This window comes from Corvus moneduloides, chromosome 9 (genome assembly GCF_009650955.1).
Source record: "Corvus moneduloides isolate bCorMon1 chromosome 9, bCorMon1.pri, whole genome shotgun sequence".
NCBI lineage: Eukaryota > Metazoa > Chordata > Aves > Passeriformes > Corvidae > Corvus > Corvus moneduloides.
This window is the reverse complement of record NC_045484.1, coordinates 11,163,446-11,183,310: the sequence shown is the minus strand read 5'-3', so window position 1 is coordinate 11,183,310 and position 19,865 is coordinate 11,163,446. Positions and strand designations below refer to the sequence as shown.

Here is a 19,865-nt window from a genome sequence, read left to right as displayed (position 1 = left end):
TTAAAAAGCTTTTTCCTAAAAAAAAAAAAAAGCTGTTTGTCCATAGTTTTAACTACTGAATATAAGGGGAGTTCAGTAGTTAAAACTATGGACAAATAGCATTTTTTTAGAGTTTATAATTTTTTCATTTCTCTTCATCTTCCACTTTTGAAATTTAATAGCCAAGATATTTGTGCTTTTTGTCCTCCAGGTTTGTTGTACCCTTTGTGTGATCAATTTCACTTTCCACAACTTAGTCTGTCCTGCCCATATCTGTAACTAAGCTCTTGGTTTCATTAGCTTTTAAGGTTAATGTCTTAATGAAATTGGTTTTGTTTGAGGAGTGAGTAATCATCTTAACACCTTCTGAGGGATCAGCCTGTTATTGTTACCACTGCTCCTGCAAATAAAAGCAAAGAGATACACCAGGTGCTAGAAAAAACCCTAAACTTTTCTTTAGCCCTTTAGTAGCAAGTCAGCTATACAAGTGATAATATCCATGACGGGGAAAAAAGGTATTATTTTGTGGAAGACCACAATATTAGGAATGCAAAATACAGGAAAAGCAGAAATGGAAGGACTGGTAAGAGATGGTCTGAAACACATATAGTGTTGAACAGATGATTAATGTCAAGTTGCCTCTTGGGACTCACATTTGGCAGTGTTTGAGGAATATGGTTCTTGTTCATATAATAAAACTTATTTGTATTATGAAACTTTTACTAACAGGAAGGAAAGCTTTCATTCAGCTGGGTTACAGGGAGCATAAACCACATGTGGTTTGTGGAGAAGGCTTTCAAAATCTATTTTATTTCTTTGTTATTTCTGTTTGCTACACCATTTTTCCTCCTGTTGCCATGTTAGTATACTCTTAGGAATTTTGCTCCTTGCATGTAGCACTTTGGAGCCTGGACCTTATCTAGTGGTTGTTGGTTTGTTAGAGAACAGGATGTGCTACTGTGACCAATTCTATTGGTGTAGTAATGCATGTACATGGTGGATAAAATGGCAGTGGGGGCAAAATGGACTGCAGTCCAGTCAGTAGTCATCACACTGGTGGAAGAACTGCATTGAGTAGATTCTGAATAGATTTGCAGCTGCATCTCAAGTGTTGGAATGAATATGCAAAGCAATTTACAATTTGGCACTTCAACAAAAACTGTTTTCCTTAAATTTCCATAGGTGATGTGCTATCAATACACTGTACCTGTCTGTAAGAAGTAAACAGCACAAAAAAACCAACACGTAGTCTTCCCACTATAGTGAGTGTTCATCCAGCACCACAACTTTTACAGGTTGTAGCTATAGACTCGTTAGAGAGGGTGTTAATGCCTGCTGTTAGGACTTGGTAACTGAGGGGCACAGGTGATGCATCAAGCAGTGCTGCTGGCATTAACCTGTCATGGATCATTGCAGTTGAGTAACAGAGGTTCTGTGAGAGCTACACCTGCTCCCTGCAAGATAAAACCTTGCTGGAGTGGTAAGGAGCTTGTTATGCTGAGTATCTGATTTATTTGTCTCTGAATGAGCACCACTGTACCAACTAGGAATTTTGAAACAGCAGCTGTATTGCTTCACTTAAATTGCTACTGTGTCTTACTGCCAGTGATTCTAAGGATTATTAATATTTTTAAATTTAATTTATAGAATCTTAAGGTAACTTCTTCAATTTCCTTTTAAGATGCTTGTACAAAGTTTGTCTTCTTTCTTTTACATACCAGTATCTCTTTTGAAGAGATTTTATAGGCCAAGCAGGAGCTAAGCTAGGTGGAATGTTTTATTGGAGAGATTTGTGATCAACTTGCTCTATCAGCTTATGTGCAAATAGCCAACCTTTTGTGCGGAACCCTTTCTATGTGGGGTTCTTTCACATTGGATAACATGCTCCAGTTCCCAAACTGAAGGTAGTCAAGTGTCTCGTTGCCTGGGAGAGGCCTTGTATATGTTAATTTGCATGATGGGATTGTCCCAAAGGAGCAGGGTTCAAATTTACCTTCAGAACTTGGTAACTAAACTAATTTTGTGGGAAGATGATTTCAACTTACACTATGAATAAAAGGATCACAAGTTACTGCTGTGTTGTGAGCTGTCATTGCAGTCTATTGTGGCATTTGTACACTTAAAGTGCTTGAATGCAAATCTCATCCCCAGTTGCGGGAGATGTTGGAAAGAAGGCAGCGCAACATTTTTTTTCAGTCTGTGAATGACAATTTGTAAATAAGCTTGGATCTGGTTCTGATTAAAAAAGAAAAAAAGGTAAGGAGTCCTAATACCTTGATGTATCATATATGTGGAAAAATTCTGAGCTATTTTGACTATGATATTTTTCTGCTCTATTCTTGTATCTGAAATCTTAATCTTGCTGCATAGAGAATTAGTTTTCAGTTGCCTGATTAGTTTTATGATGGAGATATTAGTTATATTTTGCTGGCACTTCATGTTCTCCTTTCTTATTTTATTGTAGTGTGGGATTCCCCTAGTTCAGGATTTAAATAGATGGCTTACTATTAACTATCTGCAGGAGTGTCTGTATAATAAAAATACTTGTGGTTTCTTGTGTTAGCTACACTGGGTTCTTTAACCTGCACACTGGACAGTAATTATGTAAATCAACTAGCAAGCTGTTCTCCAGTTAAATACTGATTCTCTTAGAAAAAGAAGGGAAAAAGGAATAAGCAGGATATACAGAGTTTGAAAGGCTTGGCATGTTGCAGACCTTCAGCATTGCTTAAAGCCCCAAACACTCAATTCAGCTAGGTACTCCACAAACAGAGGAAAAATCCTCTTCCTAATCTACAGAATATGTGGAAAGTACATACTGGAAATGCCAGAGGGCAGGTGGAAATGCTCCTGGACTTCTGTTTGCCTTTAACAGTCAGGCATCCAGTCAGCTGTGCCAGAGGTGGGAGTGCAGGGGCAACCAAGAGCAGTTAACCTGTGAAATGAAGGAGATGAACCTTCTTTTACCTGTTTAGAACCTACCATGGGCAGGATCTGTTGTTTAGGGAACCAGTGAAATAAAGAAAACCCCAAGCAAAGAAACTTTGTACAAATTGAGTGATAAATTGAATATCTCTTTTACCATGTCTGTCATAATGCAGGGCCATATTAGCAGTTAGGTAATAGATGTTGGACTCTGCTCTGGAGCTGTGTTCCTCTAGTGTCAAGTCCATGATTTCATTTCTAGTTGTGGATGTGTTGGGAGCCTCAGTTCATTGTGAGCAAAATTTGTCTCAGAAATGCTTGATGCCTGTCATTGTTGTGGAGCGTTTGTTTTTTTTTCATTACTCATCTCAAGATTTAAAATTATCTCATTGCTAGGATATTTTTAAAGTTTTTTAAAAAAATACAAATAGAGTTTCATAAACCAGTATGATTTATATCTTGTAAAGTAGTTTTGGGTTTTATACAATATTTTCCCTAACTTGTTTCATACAGTTATTAATATTTTCAATAAAATTAGTTTGCAGTCCTACTTCGGACTTTTCTGGGGATACTTGTGCTCCTTTGTCACTAGGGGGTTTCTCTTCCTGCAGTCATATTGATGACTAATTTAGAGTAAATTGATGAGGAAACTCAAATAATTGGGCAGAAACCCTTTTCTTTCATTTGAGTTTATGTACAGTGCTAGAAAGAAATTAGGGAGAGGAATGAAGAAAACAATCAGATTACTCAGGTGTTTGTGACAGATAATGATAGTATTTGTGTAATTATTAATTTAGCAATTATTTTAATTTTTTGAATAGAGTTGTCATGAGTATCTTAACTTCTATTGTTGGTATTTTTCTGGTCTTTTATAACCTTTTGTGCTTCTGTTGATTATCTGGAAAGACTGCTTGTTACTGTCATTAGGTCTTGGGCATTAACTGGCTAAAAAGGGAGATGGAATAATTTCAAGAGATAAGGGAGTCAAGTTTCCCTCCCTCACTATAGTAATTCCTTTCTTTTGATTCACAAAAGGTAGTTAGCTCTGCATCTGTCAGTTCTGGTTACAAAATGCCTGTCTAGACTTATGCTCTCAGTTACAATTTGGTGATTCTCTTTCTGGCAAGGAAATGATGGTTTCCTATATAAAAGATAGCTCTGTGCATGTCATTTGGGCAAAGGAGAGAAAACCTCATATTCCATATTCCAACTCTGTTAGACTGTTGTAAGTGAAATTCCAGGTTTGTGGAGCAGTGTGCTGATAGGATTACAAGTCTGCTGAAAGAACATCACCTGTGGGCCAAAGCCAGTGCAGTACCCACCCCTTCCAGCCATTCCAGGGTTGTCTGCAATATTCAGCAATGCATCTTAGATTCATGTGGGCCCATATTTATAAGTCAGCATGGTAAATATAGTTGGGGTGGAGGAGGAAGCATCTGAACCAAGAGCATGAGATAGTGGTTTAATTTATTTGCAGCTTGTCTGATGAGCCTATGGCATAGGATGTTTAGGTGGGGCCTTTGCCATGCTCTCTAGTGATACAGGCTCTGCAGCATGAGCTCTATCACTCACACCTGGGAGGAGCAGCTCAGGGAGCTGTTTATGAACTTCAGCTTTCCTCTTCTGTGTGTTAATGTGTGATGTGAGCTGCACTTGGATTGTATGCTGCAAAGTGGCTTGCATGCTGCTAAGCCAGTCTTTGAAAAGAATCCCTGTGGTTTATTCTGGGGTTTTCTGCTCAACACAGAAATCCATCAGGAGACAAAGGCAGTATTTCAGGGCAGGTATTACTCCACATCATCATGATCCTAAATAAAACCTCAAATTCACCTCATCAGTGAAGGTGGTTTCTATGTGCTCTCAGCTAATCAGATGTTGAACAGCTGTCAGAGGCTGTTGAAATTAAGCTGCCAAGAGTAACTCGTCTTAGCACAGCGTTTCTTATATTTGCATGATCCACTCTCATGACTAGTCACTTGTACTGTGCTCAAGGTTTGGACAAATTAACTTTTCCGCAGCATGGCACACATTTACGTAAAGTTTCAGTCACAGAGGAATATGTATTAACTGCAGAAATGCTAATGATGATGCTGTTTACCATGTAAATACAGTATTAAACTTGATGTGAAGTTTTAAGGGTTTTTTTGGTGGTTCATTTTAGGCTTATTCATTAATTCAGGTAAATTTAGATAATATCCTTGAAACAGCATTGAAAACTAAAATAGAGAATGCTATGAGTGTTACTTGTGCTATTTGTATTTATATGCTTTTTTGTATTCTGAAGGACTGAAGCCAAGCTGATCTCTATTTTGGTAATGGAACTGTTGGTATATTTTTGTTGTTGTGCCGTCTGTTTCTTCATTCACAGGGTATGCAAAGCTCTGTTTTGTTTTCAGATGATCCAGTTCAAGCTTCTTTTCATCTTTTTTTTTTTTTCTTTTTTTTTCTCCTACCCATGCATAGCATCTTTCTGAAAGGAAATTCAAACTTTGTTCACCATTGGGAAATTTGTCTTAATCTTTAAACAAGTCCCTGTCACTAGTTTTGCTCAGGAAATGCAATTTATGCAGTTGATGCCTCTATCTGTACTTTCCTCTAATAGCTTTTGAATCTCTCAGTCAGTGATGACTTCATTTGGCAGATACTCCTTTCCCACAGATTTGTGAGAAATAGCAGATGGGGAGAGAAGGCATGACTTGATCATCTCCTTTAGGGAAAGGCAGAGGGAACGGAACTGTTTGATATTGCACCAGCCCCCAAGTGACCGGTCAGGGTCTGTCAGCTGCCCAGCCATGTGACTATATAAGCAAAGCAGTACTTTTGATCTTCTGACAAATTCGAAGAAAGAAGGTGTGGGTTGAGGGAAGGAGCAAATGAAGCTGCTTAAAATATAGTGTTTTGAGGTAATGAAGGAGAAAAAAAAAAAATCTTCTCCAACTGTATTGTGACTATTAGTTCTGTGTACTGCAAATAAATCACAGTATTGGCTTTATGTTGCTTGCTGATGAATTTTCACCTGTGCAGAAATAGTGTTTTCTGTCAAAAGTTAAAATGAAAGGATCTATTGTAGACATTCAGTGTATTTAAGAATTGCAACCTGATTAAACTCATTGTCTACCATTGAGATAAAATTTATAGTATGTAATCAAATAATTGCAACTCAAAATTGTAATCAAATGGAAAATGCCTTAAAACATGAAACACCTGTCTGGAAGTTGTGATGACTAGGACTATTAGCTTGCATACAGGCTTTTGGGAAAGAAGTAGCAACTATTGTTTTATCACTGTCAGGAACTTGAAACATACTGATTAGTATTAAAGATGGGGAGCCTTGGTTTCTTCTAGAATTTCTCTTGAGAGAGAGTGAGCCTCGTTCCAGTCTTGGCATTTGTATCACTGATTCAGTGCAGGGATGTTAATGGAAGGTTGAGATGTACTTTCATCATGCAGACTCCGTCTGTATTCATATAGCTTCTATGTAAATCTGTGATTTAATAGAAAAAAGAAAGAAAAGTGACTTTCTGACAGCAATAAGTACATTTTTTTAGATCGAGCATTGAATTGAGGCAAATTTACCATTTTATTCATGGTTTAATTGAATATCCTTTAACTGTTGATAGCCAGGGTGAGTAATCCCTAAATATGGCTCACCATTTTCTCCTGAAAAAGAGTTGATACAGTGCACGTTTTGTCTGTGGTGGGCTGTGGAGTGGCTGCCACAGTTGATTGCCCAACTTCTGCCTTGCTTCATTTGATTTGGGGGTGACAATGCTGCTGTTCGTTTCTGTTTCAGTATCAAACAACCATGTAATTAGTAACACCAGGTTAATTTTCCACTTCTGAAGGGGACCCAATCTTTTCTCTGCAGACTTTTTGCTGCTACTTTTAAATTACAAAAAACCCTAGAAATTCCTGTACTTAGTAAGATTGTGCATGTACAAGTTGTGTATACAACTTCAGTTTTTTATTTATGCTTTCCTGAAAGGCAGCTCTTCAACGGGGATAGAGATTTTGTATTGCTCTGAGGTGTGGAGAGAATAAATTTAAAGCAGCTGGATTGTATTAATACAGCTTTTTTTCCTAGTAAGCCCCAAGTGACTTTTTCAAGCTACATAAAATTTTAATTAAAAACGCAAGTTTAGGAGAACACCTGTTTCACTGTTAGTTGTGCTGACAGTGTAGAACTTCTCCTGAGGCCTCTTAATTCCTTAGGCTTTTCTGCTGGAGCCCTGTGTCCCCTGAGCCAATTCCATGCTGATCACCATCTCAGTCAAGGCTTGGTTACATAGAGATGCTCTCAGTAGTTAGGGTGCAGCAGTTGAAAGAGCAAGGCTGAGTTTGCTGTACTCCAGTCCTCCCAAGGCCAGTTTACACCTGAGAGATGCTGTCTGTGCAAGTGTTAGACTTCCACCCCCTGAATTTTGTATTCCCCACTCTAATTAATATGATTTAGGTTTGGTTACTGATTACACGTTGGCATGGCTGAAGGTGTAATTGACATCCTAATGACTTACGCGTGAAGAAGTGAGGTATGAAGAGCAGACCCAGTAATTTTGGTTGGATCGGTGATGATGATGTGTTGGCCAATGTGGGTGTGTCCGTATCACCCTCACAAGACTAGGAATGTGCTGTATGGCCAGTAAGGAGGGAAGAAAGCAGGAGCAGTGGTTCCAGCTCTTGGGAGATGGTGGCATCAATCAGAGGATGAGGACAGAAGTGTAGCTCAGGTATAGTGAAACTATAAACAGCTGATGTGAAATGTACTGCTAAAAATAACTGATATTTAAACAAATGCAGATCTTCTGATGTACTTTTTAAGTATAACTGGGTTTTTTTATTAAAGTTGGCTTTTTATTTTTAAAAAAAGCTTTTTAAATTATTCAGTTAGTTACCATTACCATATAAATATGCAAACAAATTACCACAGTCATCATTTCATGATCTGTGGAGGTTGCCAAAGTACACACTTTTTAGTTTGTCGTGTCTCCCTCTGTGGAAGAGAACTTCCAAATCCCTTGGATTTGCTGAGCAGCAGGCGTGCTCATGGGAGGGGGTGGGGGGGTGCTGTAGACTGGGTGGCTTAGGGCCATCTGCCTGTATGAGTTACCTGATGTGAGGTTGGACAAACTTCCACCGAGTGAATACCTGAACACGGCCTGCCCAGTGTGTGGGTTGCAGTGGTATTGTAACCTGTGGGTGTCACACTTCATAATTGCAAAAATACACCCGCACCCACTTGTTGATGCCAAATAATTGTAGTGATGAGCATGGAAGGGCAAAATAGTTGTTTAATTGGAAGAATGCAGATAGTCTGTCTGAGGGCTGCTGTCAAGGTAGAGGATGATAAGAAGCATGAATCTTCACAGCTGGGACTTGATAAAACTAATGAGAGGAAAAGGCATGGCCTATATCAACAATTAAATATAGAGGTTTACATATTCTTCTTGTGACAGCTCTGAATCTGAGCTCTGTTCCTGTCATTTTGACAGCTCTGCAGTCTCTTGATGAAATATGCATTTGTGAATTACACAACTCTGTGTTTACTTGCAAAAGATGGTAATAGTACTGAGGCATAAATATGTCACTATCTCTACTAAAAATATGTTTAAAAGTGGGTAAACTTTTGATTACAGGGTTTCTTTTCTGTTAATCTTTTCCCAGCCAGCCCTAAACATGTCTAATATTTCCATGCTGGCTTCTGCAATTTCTTTGAATCATAGTTTGGAGCTCACATCGCAGTGCTGCAGAGTTTTTGAATAGGAAGCCAGTGTTACACTCCTCACCCTCCAAATTCCCATACCTCCCCCCTTTTCTTTTGGGAGCAGGGAGGAGAAAAGTGAATATGGATCTTAAACCCTTGCTGGCTGCTGTGCTTGCAGTATTCCAGGTGGGACAATCTCCAGATGGGATTGTGCCAACCATTTCTCACTTCTGGCCTTCAGCTGATGATCAGTGTTTCAGGAGCAGTGTTCACATGTAAAGCACTTTGGGATCTGTTCTATATTATGCCTTTCATCCTTTAAGGTTTTTGCCTGTTACTTCATGAGGCCAAAGAGTACTAACAAGGGTAAATACTTCAAAGTCTCCAAGAGAAGAGAGTGTTGGTTTTTGTTAAACCTCTTCAGCTTTCTTGCTTGCATACAGGAATTGCCATGTCTGTGTAGAAGGCTTTGGCTCTGCCTTCAAGTTCTTGATTGACATTTCCTGCTTGGTAGGAGCAGTGTTATGCTTTTACATCAGCTGCAAATGCTGATGCGTTATTAACTGACTATGAGACTTCAAGGCAAGCATCTTGTGTTCCCTTTGCAGAAATGCGGCTGAATGGAGCTTAAAGGGCCACAGATGAAAGAACATGAACATTTCTGAGATGTCTGGCAGTGACCTCCTTACCTCAGTAACAAAGAAGAGTTTTTCTACAGGAGCTTAGGATATCTTTACTCCAGCTTCTTAATATACTAACTGGAATGGTGCTCTGACAACAATTCTCCATAATAAAGTACTTACCCTACTACAGAACAGTATTACTTTCTCTACTGATAATGTAACTCAATGGCGGAAAATAATGTTTTGATAAGCATGCCTGAAGATCGTTCCTTTCACGTACGATACAGGTAAGACTCTGGTAATTTTGCTGTAAATTAATAAGTGCTATTAATAATAGAAAGCTAAACAAGTTTCAACAAATAGTTTGGTATCTCTGCTAGTAGTGTTATTGAAACTGAAAATTAAACCTATTTTTTTCTTGATTTTTGAATGACGAAAATTCACTTTTGCTATGTAGCAGATTATATTAGTATGATTACATGATAGTGTAGTATTGGAACTTGCATGGTAGCGGAATAGTACATTATTGTCTGTATTTCTTTGTACTTGGGGTAGAATTGTATGATGCCTGCAGGGTAATACTTGCTCCCTCTTTTAGCTGTTGGGCTGCCTATGCAAATTGCTGAGTTTTGTCTGCTAAAGTTCTCTGTACTTGTCCCATTATTGTTTCGGTGAATGATGAGGTGTTTTCCTTGCTTAAGATAAAGAGGTTTGATTGGTAGATGAAAACTGCCTTGGTGCCTTGGACTCAAAAATACTGTTCTTGCAAGTGAAGAGGATATGGGATTTCCCTTCTGAGAGCTTTTAGCATTTTTCTTCTGAATCCCCTTTACAGACGTGGGACGACGTGTTAGCATTACAGACTCGCTCTAATGGAGCTGAACTACAGAAGCATTGTGTAGTGCATGGTGCTTGGAAGGGCAAATCTTGCAGCTCATTCAATAGGAAGGGACACTGGAAGACTGAGATGATTGTTTAAAAATAAATAAAAAATGTGGTTCTTGTGTGCTCCCCCCACCCCTACCCTGGCCATCCTTTCTTTGGACACCTTTTCATCACTAGCTAACAGCAATAAGGCACTACCTATATTTGTAAGACAGCACATGCTATGGTTTAAAATTAATCCTTTCAACATTCTGACAATGTTAGATTGCTGTTGGATTGGTCTTCTCTTCCATTTCATAGAAGAGAAGTACTTTGCTTCATGTCATACAAGTCCAGTGTCCTGGCTAGCAGTGCAACCTGCTGGAGAAGCTTTTTCATGCTCTGTAAGGAGAAAAATTAGCAAATAAGCTGTGATTTACTGTTTTCTTTCTTTATATTGCTAAAATCTTCATCCTGTGGCTTTCACCCTAAGTGTGTAAGCATGATAGTTCTGTGCTGAGTATTTCCTGAAGGGACCTGCTTCCCAGCATTCCTCTACCACCATGCTGGTGCTGATGCTCTCGGTCCTCCCCAGACAATTACAGAAGGTCCTTGCTCACTCTTTAATAAAAGCAGGAGCTGTTCAGGGTACTATTATAGAAGTAAATGGGTGAAAAATGTGTCATGGCCAATTGTCTAGTAAACTGACAAGCTAAAAAAACCTTTAAAAAAATTGGCAAGCAGAGTCAGGGTACAATGTATTACTGCTTTATGCTGTACTTCAGTACAGGTTTGAATGAGAGCGATTAAAAATATCAACAATAACAATATTCATGACCTTATTAAACTTTCCTGCAAGAGCTGTAATCCGATTAACATTTTAAAAGCATGGTGGCAAAATACTTTTAATTTAAAAAAATATTAAACTTTTCTAAGACTTAGAGAAACTGCAGAGTAATTCAGTATATTGAACTGAAATTTTATGATGATTTTGATAGCTATAATTTGGAAATACTTTATTTGGTTGGAGTTTAAAATTTAGTGCAGGAAAAAAAAGGTCATAAATTACTGGGGAGGGAGTTACCAGTTTTAAAAAAAAATTGACTTGCAGGTATTATCCCAGGCTTGTTTGGCTCTGACTACTCATTCCTTCCTTCTGGCATTCCATTAGAACTGATTTTAAAGAAGTTGGAGCCCACTCCTAAGGAAAGGCTTTACTGTGGGTCTGCTCCTGACTCATTTCTTTAACCCCACAGCAGTTGATCAGTATCACTTTAGCAGCTATAAAAATTTTTATGCTGGTGGAAGGAAACTATTTTTTCTTCTTTCATTGTTTAGTGACTGAAAACAAAATGCTAATATTACTTGATCTGTATGAATAAATGATCTGTAATGTGAATATTTGTAGAACTTGCTTCTTTTGGCCTGCTAAATTCATACAACAAAATTTGTAACTGCTTTTATATTGACTGGAGCAAAAGAACCCAGAATTCAGGTGTGTGGTTTCTTTTGGTCTGATTTGTTTGTTTCTAACCTCACCATCAAGCATAGTTTGACGGAACCAGTGCTGCAGTGGAGTTGTGGTGGAGCTGTTTGCAGTGGTCACTGTGGAGGCTTCTCTTCTGCTCATGTGGAGAAGCCAAGAGTAAGAACAGGAGCCAGGAATGTGAGCTTTATTACAGGATGCTGTGGCATTAGTAATGCTGTGCATCTGAACTAAAGAGATGTAATTACAATAACAACGTAAATTGTTTTGACTCTAGGTGTGTTATTTGTATCGTGTTTCATGGCAAATTGATGACAGCTGTGTTCCCTCAAAAGCAAAATGTCCTCTTAGTTGGAATTGAACTGAGTAAAACTAAATTGTGTTCAGAGATCGTAGTAATCAATGAGTCTTATTGCCTTCATTCTTACCAGTTTTCTTGTCCTTATTGTAAGATGAGAACAGCTGAAGGGAGGGAGGCAAAAACAAGGATGAGATATACTTAGGATTTATATTCTTAGAAATAATAAAGATTTAAAATAGAAAGTGAAAAAGGTCAGAGAAGAACAAGGGGGGGGTGGAAAAAAAGAAGAAAAGAAAAAAAACCGGGGAGCTATGCAAGAGTAAAAGCTTCAAGGGACAGATAAGGATGAGGTAGTTTTACAAATGAGAAATTATTCAGGAGATGCCAGCCTTTCAGAGAACAGGTCCAGGCATCTATAAACAGCATAAGAAAATGAAGCCCTGTGTGAGCATTTCCAAGTAATATCTGACAACGTTATCCTGTTCAGCAGGAACAGAATCTCATTAGAAGTGCACAGATGAATGGGGCTTGTTCTCTTCTCCTCTCAGCAGATACATTGAATCTCTTGTTTGGCCGTTGGGTGTTGAGTAAATAATTCAATTCAGCCCTGGGAACAGAGAAAGTAATGTCATATTCTCCTTGTAACTATTTAATGACTTCCTAAAACATTGATTAACCTGGCCCTGTCTAGTCTGCCAAAGTGCTGTTTAACCATTAGTAGTGACAGGTGGAGAACAAAAGCTCAAAGAACCCCAACAAAACCAAAAAAAAGTGTTAATTTGCATGAGAGCCCTTTAAGTAGCAGAGGGGAGGAAAAAACAAAACAAACCAAAACCAAACCTCTTCTGAATCCAGTTTTGGTACTTTGAAACTTTTAAAATAACTGAGTGATTTCATAGCTCTTATATAACCTGAATAAAATATTAATATTGAGTGCAGTCAACTGTGGAAATAAATATTTAATTTTCTCTGTTCTATTTTTGTATAGCTTATTTAGATTTTGAAATGGTAGGCCAGAAAGACTGGATCCAGATGGAATTAAAGCTTTAATTTGCTCTACAGATTCTAGCAACCTGTTAACACAACCTCTCTAGAGTTGTGCTCAAGAGAAGTGTTAATTTTTGCATTCTTTTTTTTACTCAAACAATTATTAATGCCCATTTTCATTTCCTTCCTGTAATTCTGTTGAATTGAAATGCTGTAATAACAGCTGATTTTCATCAGTCTAAGCCTTTTGCTTCTTAGTTGTGTTCTGTATGAAAGACCCCACATCTTTCATTTTTATAAGCTACAATAAATCTAGGGTTGCAAAGTCAAATGATTATGTTTCAAGTTCCCTGATGAAATGGTAATGCTGCCTTGGCATTTGGCATTTTTTGGTGTAGTGTGAAATGAAATGAATGCAGTCTCTCAGGGGAGTTACCAGACTGCAGCACTCTCTGGTATTGGCCTTGTACCTTTTTTAACTTTGCCTTTTCTTCACTGATTATGTGGCTGATGTATCACAGTTAAAAATTTTTTTTTTAATTTAATGGAATAAATTCACTTATGGAAGCAGAGTGCAGTGTAACATTTTGACTGTTACGTCACACACACATTTTGCTGAAAGTTCTGTTCTTTTTAGCCATTCAAGCTAAAAATCCAAAGTGTGTGGCTCTGTAATAGTCCAAATCTGTGTACTGAGAAGCACCATATTTTCTAGCTGTCACTCTAATTGGATATGTCACTTAACATGAGGTGCCCGGAGAGAACCTCTTTGGATAGGATTAAGATTACCCAATGAAATGTTTTAAGTCTTAAACCTTCAGTTGCTGATGGTATAATCATTTCTGCCTTTTTCTGTCTTACGTTCAACACATGCACAATGTAATGAGACCCAAGTGGTGTGTTGTAGCAAATAGGAATGCTTTAACTTCTCTGAGAAGAATTTCCAAACCTAAAAATACTGCATGTTGTTATGGATATCCAACCTGAGAAGTTGGGCTTGGCAAGAACTTCTTGCTGGAGTTATCTTTTGCTGTCAGCATCTTTACCAACTACCAAACAGACAGTGCTTTTGATTGCAGGAGTCAAACATGTCGGTCATTTTGCTGTGCTTTAGTTGTGGCATGTCGAAGAACAGCAGGTATGGTAGTATTTTGTGTTTTGTATTGTACTTGTGATCCCAGTTCTAGTTCTTTCGGAAGTCATTAGGTTTTTCAAAAATATTTTCTTCCTGTTCAGATTTGAGTAGAATTTTGTATAATCAATTTTTTTCTAGTTTAGAAAAATAAAGAAATGTAAATATTGCAGGTATATTAAAAACTTCATCACTATGTCCAGTCAAAACATGTGGTCTGGTGTTTCCATTAAAATAACTTTTGCAAAAGGCAGCATTTGATTGTCCACCTTTTGGCAATATTAGCACATGCTTTTTCAACAATTACAGAATGTTTCTTACTGAGTTTTCATTTTGAAAAAAATCTTTAAAAAACCGGAATGCTGACATTTTTGTAAGCTTTTTAAAGTGCATGTATCTTGAAAAAGCTGGAGAACCATATTGCTTCAAGATTGAGACCTGGAGCTGTCGTCTTTCTCATCTTCTGCTCCCCTGCTTCCCTCACATCTCAAAACTGGAAAGTAGGAGATGTTTTGATAAAATTTTTAATGCTTACTGAAATGTTACATTTTGTACTCCTGAACTCACAGGGGCAAAAATGCATGTGAATGGTTTTTGGCACTGTAGTTCTCTATCAGCTTTTGTTCATGTTCAAAATGTAATATTCTACAAGCTCATTTCTGACTGCAGTATTTCATACCTGTATACTTACACAATTACTTGTTATAATAGTAAAAAATATTCCAGTGGGTTCTGGAATGATGGTGTATCAGTGAAGTAACTTAAATTGACGTACATTTTGTCTTAAATTGAACCTAGATATTTTTTCTTACACTGAGAATTTTCATAGCAGTGCCAGTATAAGAAATGAAGTTCCAAGGAGTATTGAATTACATAGGAAGCAACTTGGGGGAAATTAGTCTTTGATACACAGAATATTCTTATTTAGGTTTTTACCTGTGAATCATTTTGCAGGTTACTATGGTATCACCCTAAAAATTTAAGTGCTTCCATCTGTCAGAATCAGTATTTGTCAATAAGAGCTTGATTTCTAGGTAACTTATGAAATTATCTAGATGGTGAAAACTGTTTTTGAACCCTGTGGGTGCTACATATGGACAAAGAAGTATTTGGTTTCCTCTCAGAGACTGAAAAAGAAAATAAGAAATTGTAGCTGCCTGTTTAAATATTATTTTGCTCAACACCATCCAAGTTGTAATTTTCACGTCAGGCTTAGTTTCTGTAATACTAAAAAGCAAGGCTCGTTGGTTGTACTGTGGTGCTGACTCCCTGTCCTAAAGAAAGAGAGGTCCTCTGAGTAAAATAGTGCCCTGTTCAGAGCTCAGGTGCTAGACAGAGTGTGGCATTCGGAGTGACTGTTTGCCTTTTGCTTCCCTGGTGCAGGATGGAGGCTTCCTGCCTGGAGCTGGCTCTGGAAGGCGAGCGCCTGTGCAAGGCAGGAGATTGCCGGGCTGGAGTGTCTTTCTTTGAAGCAGCTGTTCAGGTTGGAACTGAAGATTTACGAACCCTGAGTGCTATTTACAGCCAGCTGGGCAATGCCTATTTCTACCTGCATGAATATGCAAAGGCTTTGGAATACCATCACCACGATTTAACTCTTGCAAGGTAATTGTTCTCCATGTCATCCATTCTATGGATATGAGCAGCTGACTGTTCATTTTCCTGCCAAACCCTGCTGTTAACACTGGCCAATGAGTCAACATGGTGGTGGCAGAGGGCTGGGGGGCCTGGCAGGTCAGGTCGCCTGGCTGCCCTCTAACCTGGCAGCTAATGCTTGGTCTAGCACCATAATCCTAGAACTGATTGAGGCCTCACCAGGTTTCTGGATGATTAAGTGGCTGCTTTAAATCCACCCTTTCTTTACCCTTCCGTGTTTCTAAAACTTAGTGTTCCTAATTCTCCAGATTGTTAAGCTGCTCTCTTGTTTACTAGACAGAACTCCTTAATGTTTATCTGTGTAAAACTCATAATGTAATACTGTGAAATTAAAACCCCATCCATTTCATATGCTATTCATGTATCTGACTTCTACTGATTTGTATAGATCCAATAAAAGACACAGGCATATAATGTACTTAACTGCAATTTATGCATAAATCTGTTCTTCTCCCTGCCTTAACATGTGCTACTGCTGTGATGTTGTGGGCATTTGTTTTGTTGTGCTGTCCCCCAGGTATGACAGTCTGAGTGGTTCAATGGCAGTGTCTTGCCTTAGTCTCATTTAGAATATAGAAATGAAGTAGTGCCTTGAGCTACAGAGGAGACTGTAACTCTTAAACCTTACAGTAAAGCATTTCGTTAAGTAAAAGGAGATAGTCAAGTAAAATGCAAATGCAGTTAAACTTCTAATGCTGTCTTTCTACATCATCTTTAAGAATTTTCTCTCTATTCTCTTCCTAAAAGATGTGAATTAAAAAAAAAAAATGTTTAGCAGATGAGCCAATACCATGAATACCAGCAGCTGGCCAAACAGCACCAACAGAATGAGATGTCTGTATCCACAGATTGAACAATGTTTATGCATGCAGTTCAGATATAAAATGAACTGAACACATACACATTTACATGGTTGTAGTCTCTTTCCATAAATTCATGTAATTCTCTACCATACATTGACCAGCTGCTTGGTTTAAATCATACACTGTTTTCTGGGTACTTCATTTCTGCAATTTTAGGACAATTGGAGATCTACTGGGAGAAGCTAAAGCTAGTGGGAATTTGGGCAACACCTTAAAGGTACTTGGGAATTTTGAAGAAGCTATTGTTTGCTGTCAAAGACATCTGGATATTTCCAGAGAGCTTAATGATAAGGTAAGAATTATACCGGAATCTGGATGTAAAGTGCTAAAACACATGCCTGAACCCTGTTGTACTTGTAAAGGAGTTGTGCACCTTTCAGAGGGAAATAGTGAATATTATTTCTTCTAGGCAGTAAGAATCTGTTAGTTGGAATACAGTTGTTTGTACCTGGAAGACTATAGATCCAGGTTAAATATTATCCTATTTTCTGCTGGGTTTGTTTGTTTTTAATTTAATTTTTAATGGTAATTGACCTCAGGAATGTATCTTGCTCTTCAGAAAGAAGTAATATGCAAAACAATTGGATTGAGGGATACGACTGGGTATGTGATAACATGTTCAGAATGGGCAGAGTGTGTGTTGACAAGTAATTAAGGAACTTTTTTCCTATCTGTGGATTGTACAAATAGTTGCTATGACAGAAGTCTTTGAAGCATGAAATTTTAATGCCTTCTTTAACTTCTGGTTCAGGTTGGAGAAGCAAGAGCACTGTATAATCTGGGAAATGTATATCATTCTAAAGGGAAAAATGTAGCTAATGCTGGGACTCATGATCCAGGGGAACTTCCAGATGATGTGAAAAATGCTTTACAAAAAGCTGCAAATTATTATGAGTAAGTAGTAGCTTTAAATGTTGGGGGCTGGGAGGATATGATCATGTAGCTCCTTAGAATATGGGAGATTTGCAGGGCCCTGAGCTAAACTATGGAATGCTTCTTTGCAGAACTGAGGTACCTGTCAAGTTGGTCTTTCCAACAGGACAGTGCACTGGTTTTTTTTTATCATGCTCTCCCATGTAGTTAAAACCAGCAGAATTCTTCAGGCTGAGACAACTTGTTATACCTGTGTATGTAACTAGAGGGGAGCACACTGGCTTGAATAAGAATGCAGTGGAGTTTGGTATCTGAGAGGAAATATTTCCTACTCAGATTCATGGTTATATGAAGGCCATTAAAACAGGCCAAAGTAGAATACTTCTACCTTTTCCTTTATATAAGAATTTTTAAAATTATTATTTAAATGACTGTGAGAAAAAACCCAAACCTTTTAAAAGTTGCTATTCTCCTCCTCACTTTCCCCCAAAACAGGGAAAACCTGACAATAGTAACAGAGCTGGGTGACAGAGCAGCACAAGGGCGTGCCTTTGGAAATCTGGGAAACACACACTATCTTCTGGGCAACTTCAGGAGTGCAGTTTTAGCCCATGAACAGGTACAACAATGTGCTAGTAGTGAATTCTGTTCTAGCAGAATATCAGGTTGCTTCTGACCTTTAGTACATGTATTGTGTTGGATCTTGTTGCAAGCTTTTTAATGAAGGTTTTAAATCTTAATGGCACAACTTCAAGTTTTGCTGTTCTTATCAAGCATTGTTGACCTAAAGAATGCATTTTTTTCATGCATTTCTGCATGCAAATGTATGTTACAAAGTATAAAGTGGAGTAAATAATGCAGTTATTTCACATTTTTAAGCGTCTCCTAATTGCAAAGGAATTTGGTGATAGATCAGCAGAAAGAAGAGCATACAGCAACCTTGGAAATGCCTACATATTCCTGGGGGAATTTGAAACTGCTGCTGAATACTACAGGTGAGTGACTGCTGATAAACACAATTTATACCTCTTGCACAGTTTAATTCTGTTGTGCCTGGTACTGTAGTTTACTGTGGAACAGCCATCTCTTCAATATACACTTCAGAAAAAACTCTGTTTAGCTAAGAAATTTTTCCTTTGTTGTTTAACTATTCTAGCTCTTTTAAGGGAGGGGAAGCATTAATGCTTTTTATTTTTTTAACTCTTGTTACTTTAAATAGATTCTTTGCAGTACTGTAGACAGAACATCTTCCCACTGCTAGGCATTTATTCCCTTTATTCTAGAAGCAGGCATTACTGTCTCAGCTCTTAGTGAGTTCTGGAATGATGTGAGTAGCTCTCCTACCCTGAGATGGGTGGCTGCCTCAGGTGTGCTCATCAGCTGAGAGAGGTGGTGCACAGCAACATAAATTTACATCTTTAGTCTGTATTTTCAAGCCAGACTTCTTGATTTCTGCACCACTAAGCAGTTGCTGCTGTACTTGGGAAAGTAAAAGCTTGGCAAAGGTACAATATAGGTGTTATCAGCATCTTACTGGGTTTTCAGAGCACACCTGTTCTTAGGGAGAAAACCCTCAGTACTGAGCTTATAGATCCCTCTTAGCACTCCAATTCTTCTTGCCCAACTGGGCTGGGCTGGCTTGGTGGATATAGGCCTATCCTGCCATGCTGATGGGGAAGTAGGTATTGTAACACTGGTATTAAATGGTGCATCCTGCCAGGGAAACTCCTACAAATTTATTAATGAAGCAATAAATTAAAAGACGCTATTTGAGGTATCAGGCTGCTCGCTAATAAAGTAGGTGGAAGTAGGTTGCAGTGGAGGGGAGTGGAAGACTTTGTAAGTCTGGAAGTGTAAGAGTTTTATGTAAGATAGATAAATTAGGGCACCAGGCTGGCAAAACATCGGCTAATCCATTACTAAATTGTGTTACTGATTTTTGGGTGTGCACTTCGAAACCTTCTCCTTGCCGTGGTTTCTGAGGTGAGTGACCTCTCTTCCAGGAGGACGCTGCAGCTGGCGCGGCAGCTGAAGGACAGAGCTGTGGAAGCTCAGGCCTGCTACAGCCTGGGGAACACCTATACTCTGCTCCAGGACTATGAGAAAGCAATTGATTATCATTTGAAACACCTTGTGATTGCTCAGGAACTACATGACAAGTAAGCCCTAAGAGATTGTTTAATGTATGTGTGACACTCCTGTTGCCTTCAACTCTACTGTCATTGTTCCCTATGTGACAGCTGCGTTAATGTGAATTCCCTCAATGCTGGGCTTTGGTTTTCATATGGAAAACAAAAATTACGCATGATGGTATTTCAGCTAATGAGTCTTGAGATGAAAGACAAATTGATGAATGACTGTTTCTACATCACCTCCTGTCAGCACATCTGTGTAAATTAAGGAAAGGAAAAGCAGATCTTTCTTTCATGACTTCATTATAATAAATCACCTTACTGTCATAAGAATCTGTCTCCT

At 38.4% G+C, this 19,865-nt stretch overlaps 1 protein-coding gene across 6 annotated transcripts in view; it reads left to right on the top strand.

Moving 5' to 3' along the window:
• GPSM2 (G protein signaling modulator 2) overlaps positions 1–19,865 on the top strand; it is a 28,443-nt gene that overhangs the window by 1,416 nt on the left and 7,162 nt on the right. For 4 of the 6 annotated variants that reach the window (XM_032118745.1, XM_032118744.1, XM_032118741.1 and 1 more), the window contains exons 2-8: positions 9,214–9,515; positions 15,382–15,603; positions 16,674–16,809; positions 17,269–17,411; positions 17,886–18,009; positions 18,270–18,385; positions 19,394–19,549. In XM_032118745.1, coding sequence (XP_031974636.1) covers positions 9,454–9,515; positions 15,382–15,603; positions 16,674–16,809; positions 17,269–17,411; positions 17,886–18,009; positions 18,270–18,385; positions 19,394–19,549 — 959 coding nt within the window. In that variant the 5' untranslated portion in view covers positions 9,214–9,453. Of the gene's footprint in view, positions 1–7,607; positions 7,632–9,213; positions 9,516–15,381; positions 15,604–16,673; positions 16,810–17,268; positions 17,412–17,885; positions 18,010–18,269; positions 18,386–19,393; positions 19,550–19,865 lie in introns of those variants that run through there. The other 2 variants (XM_032118742.1, XM_032118746.1) reach the window with 2 other exon arrangements.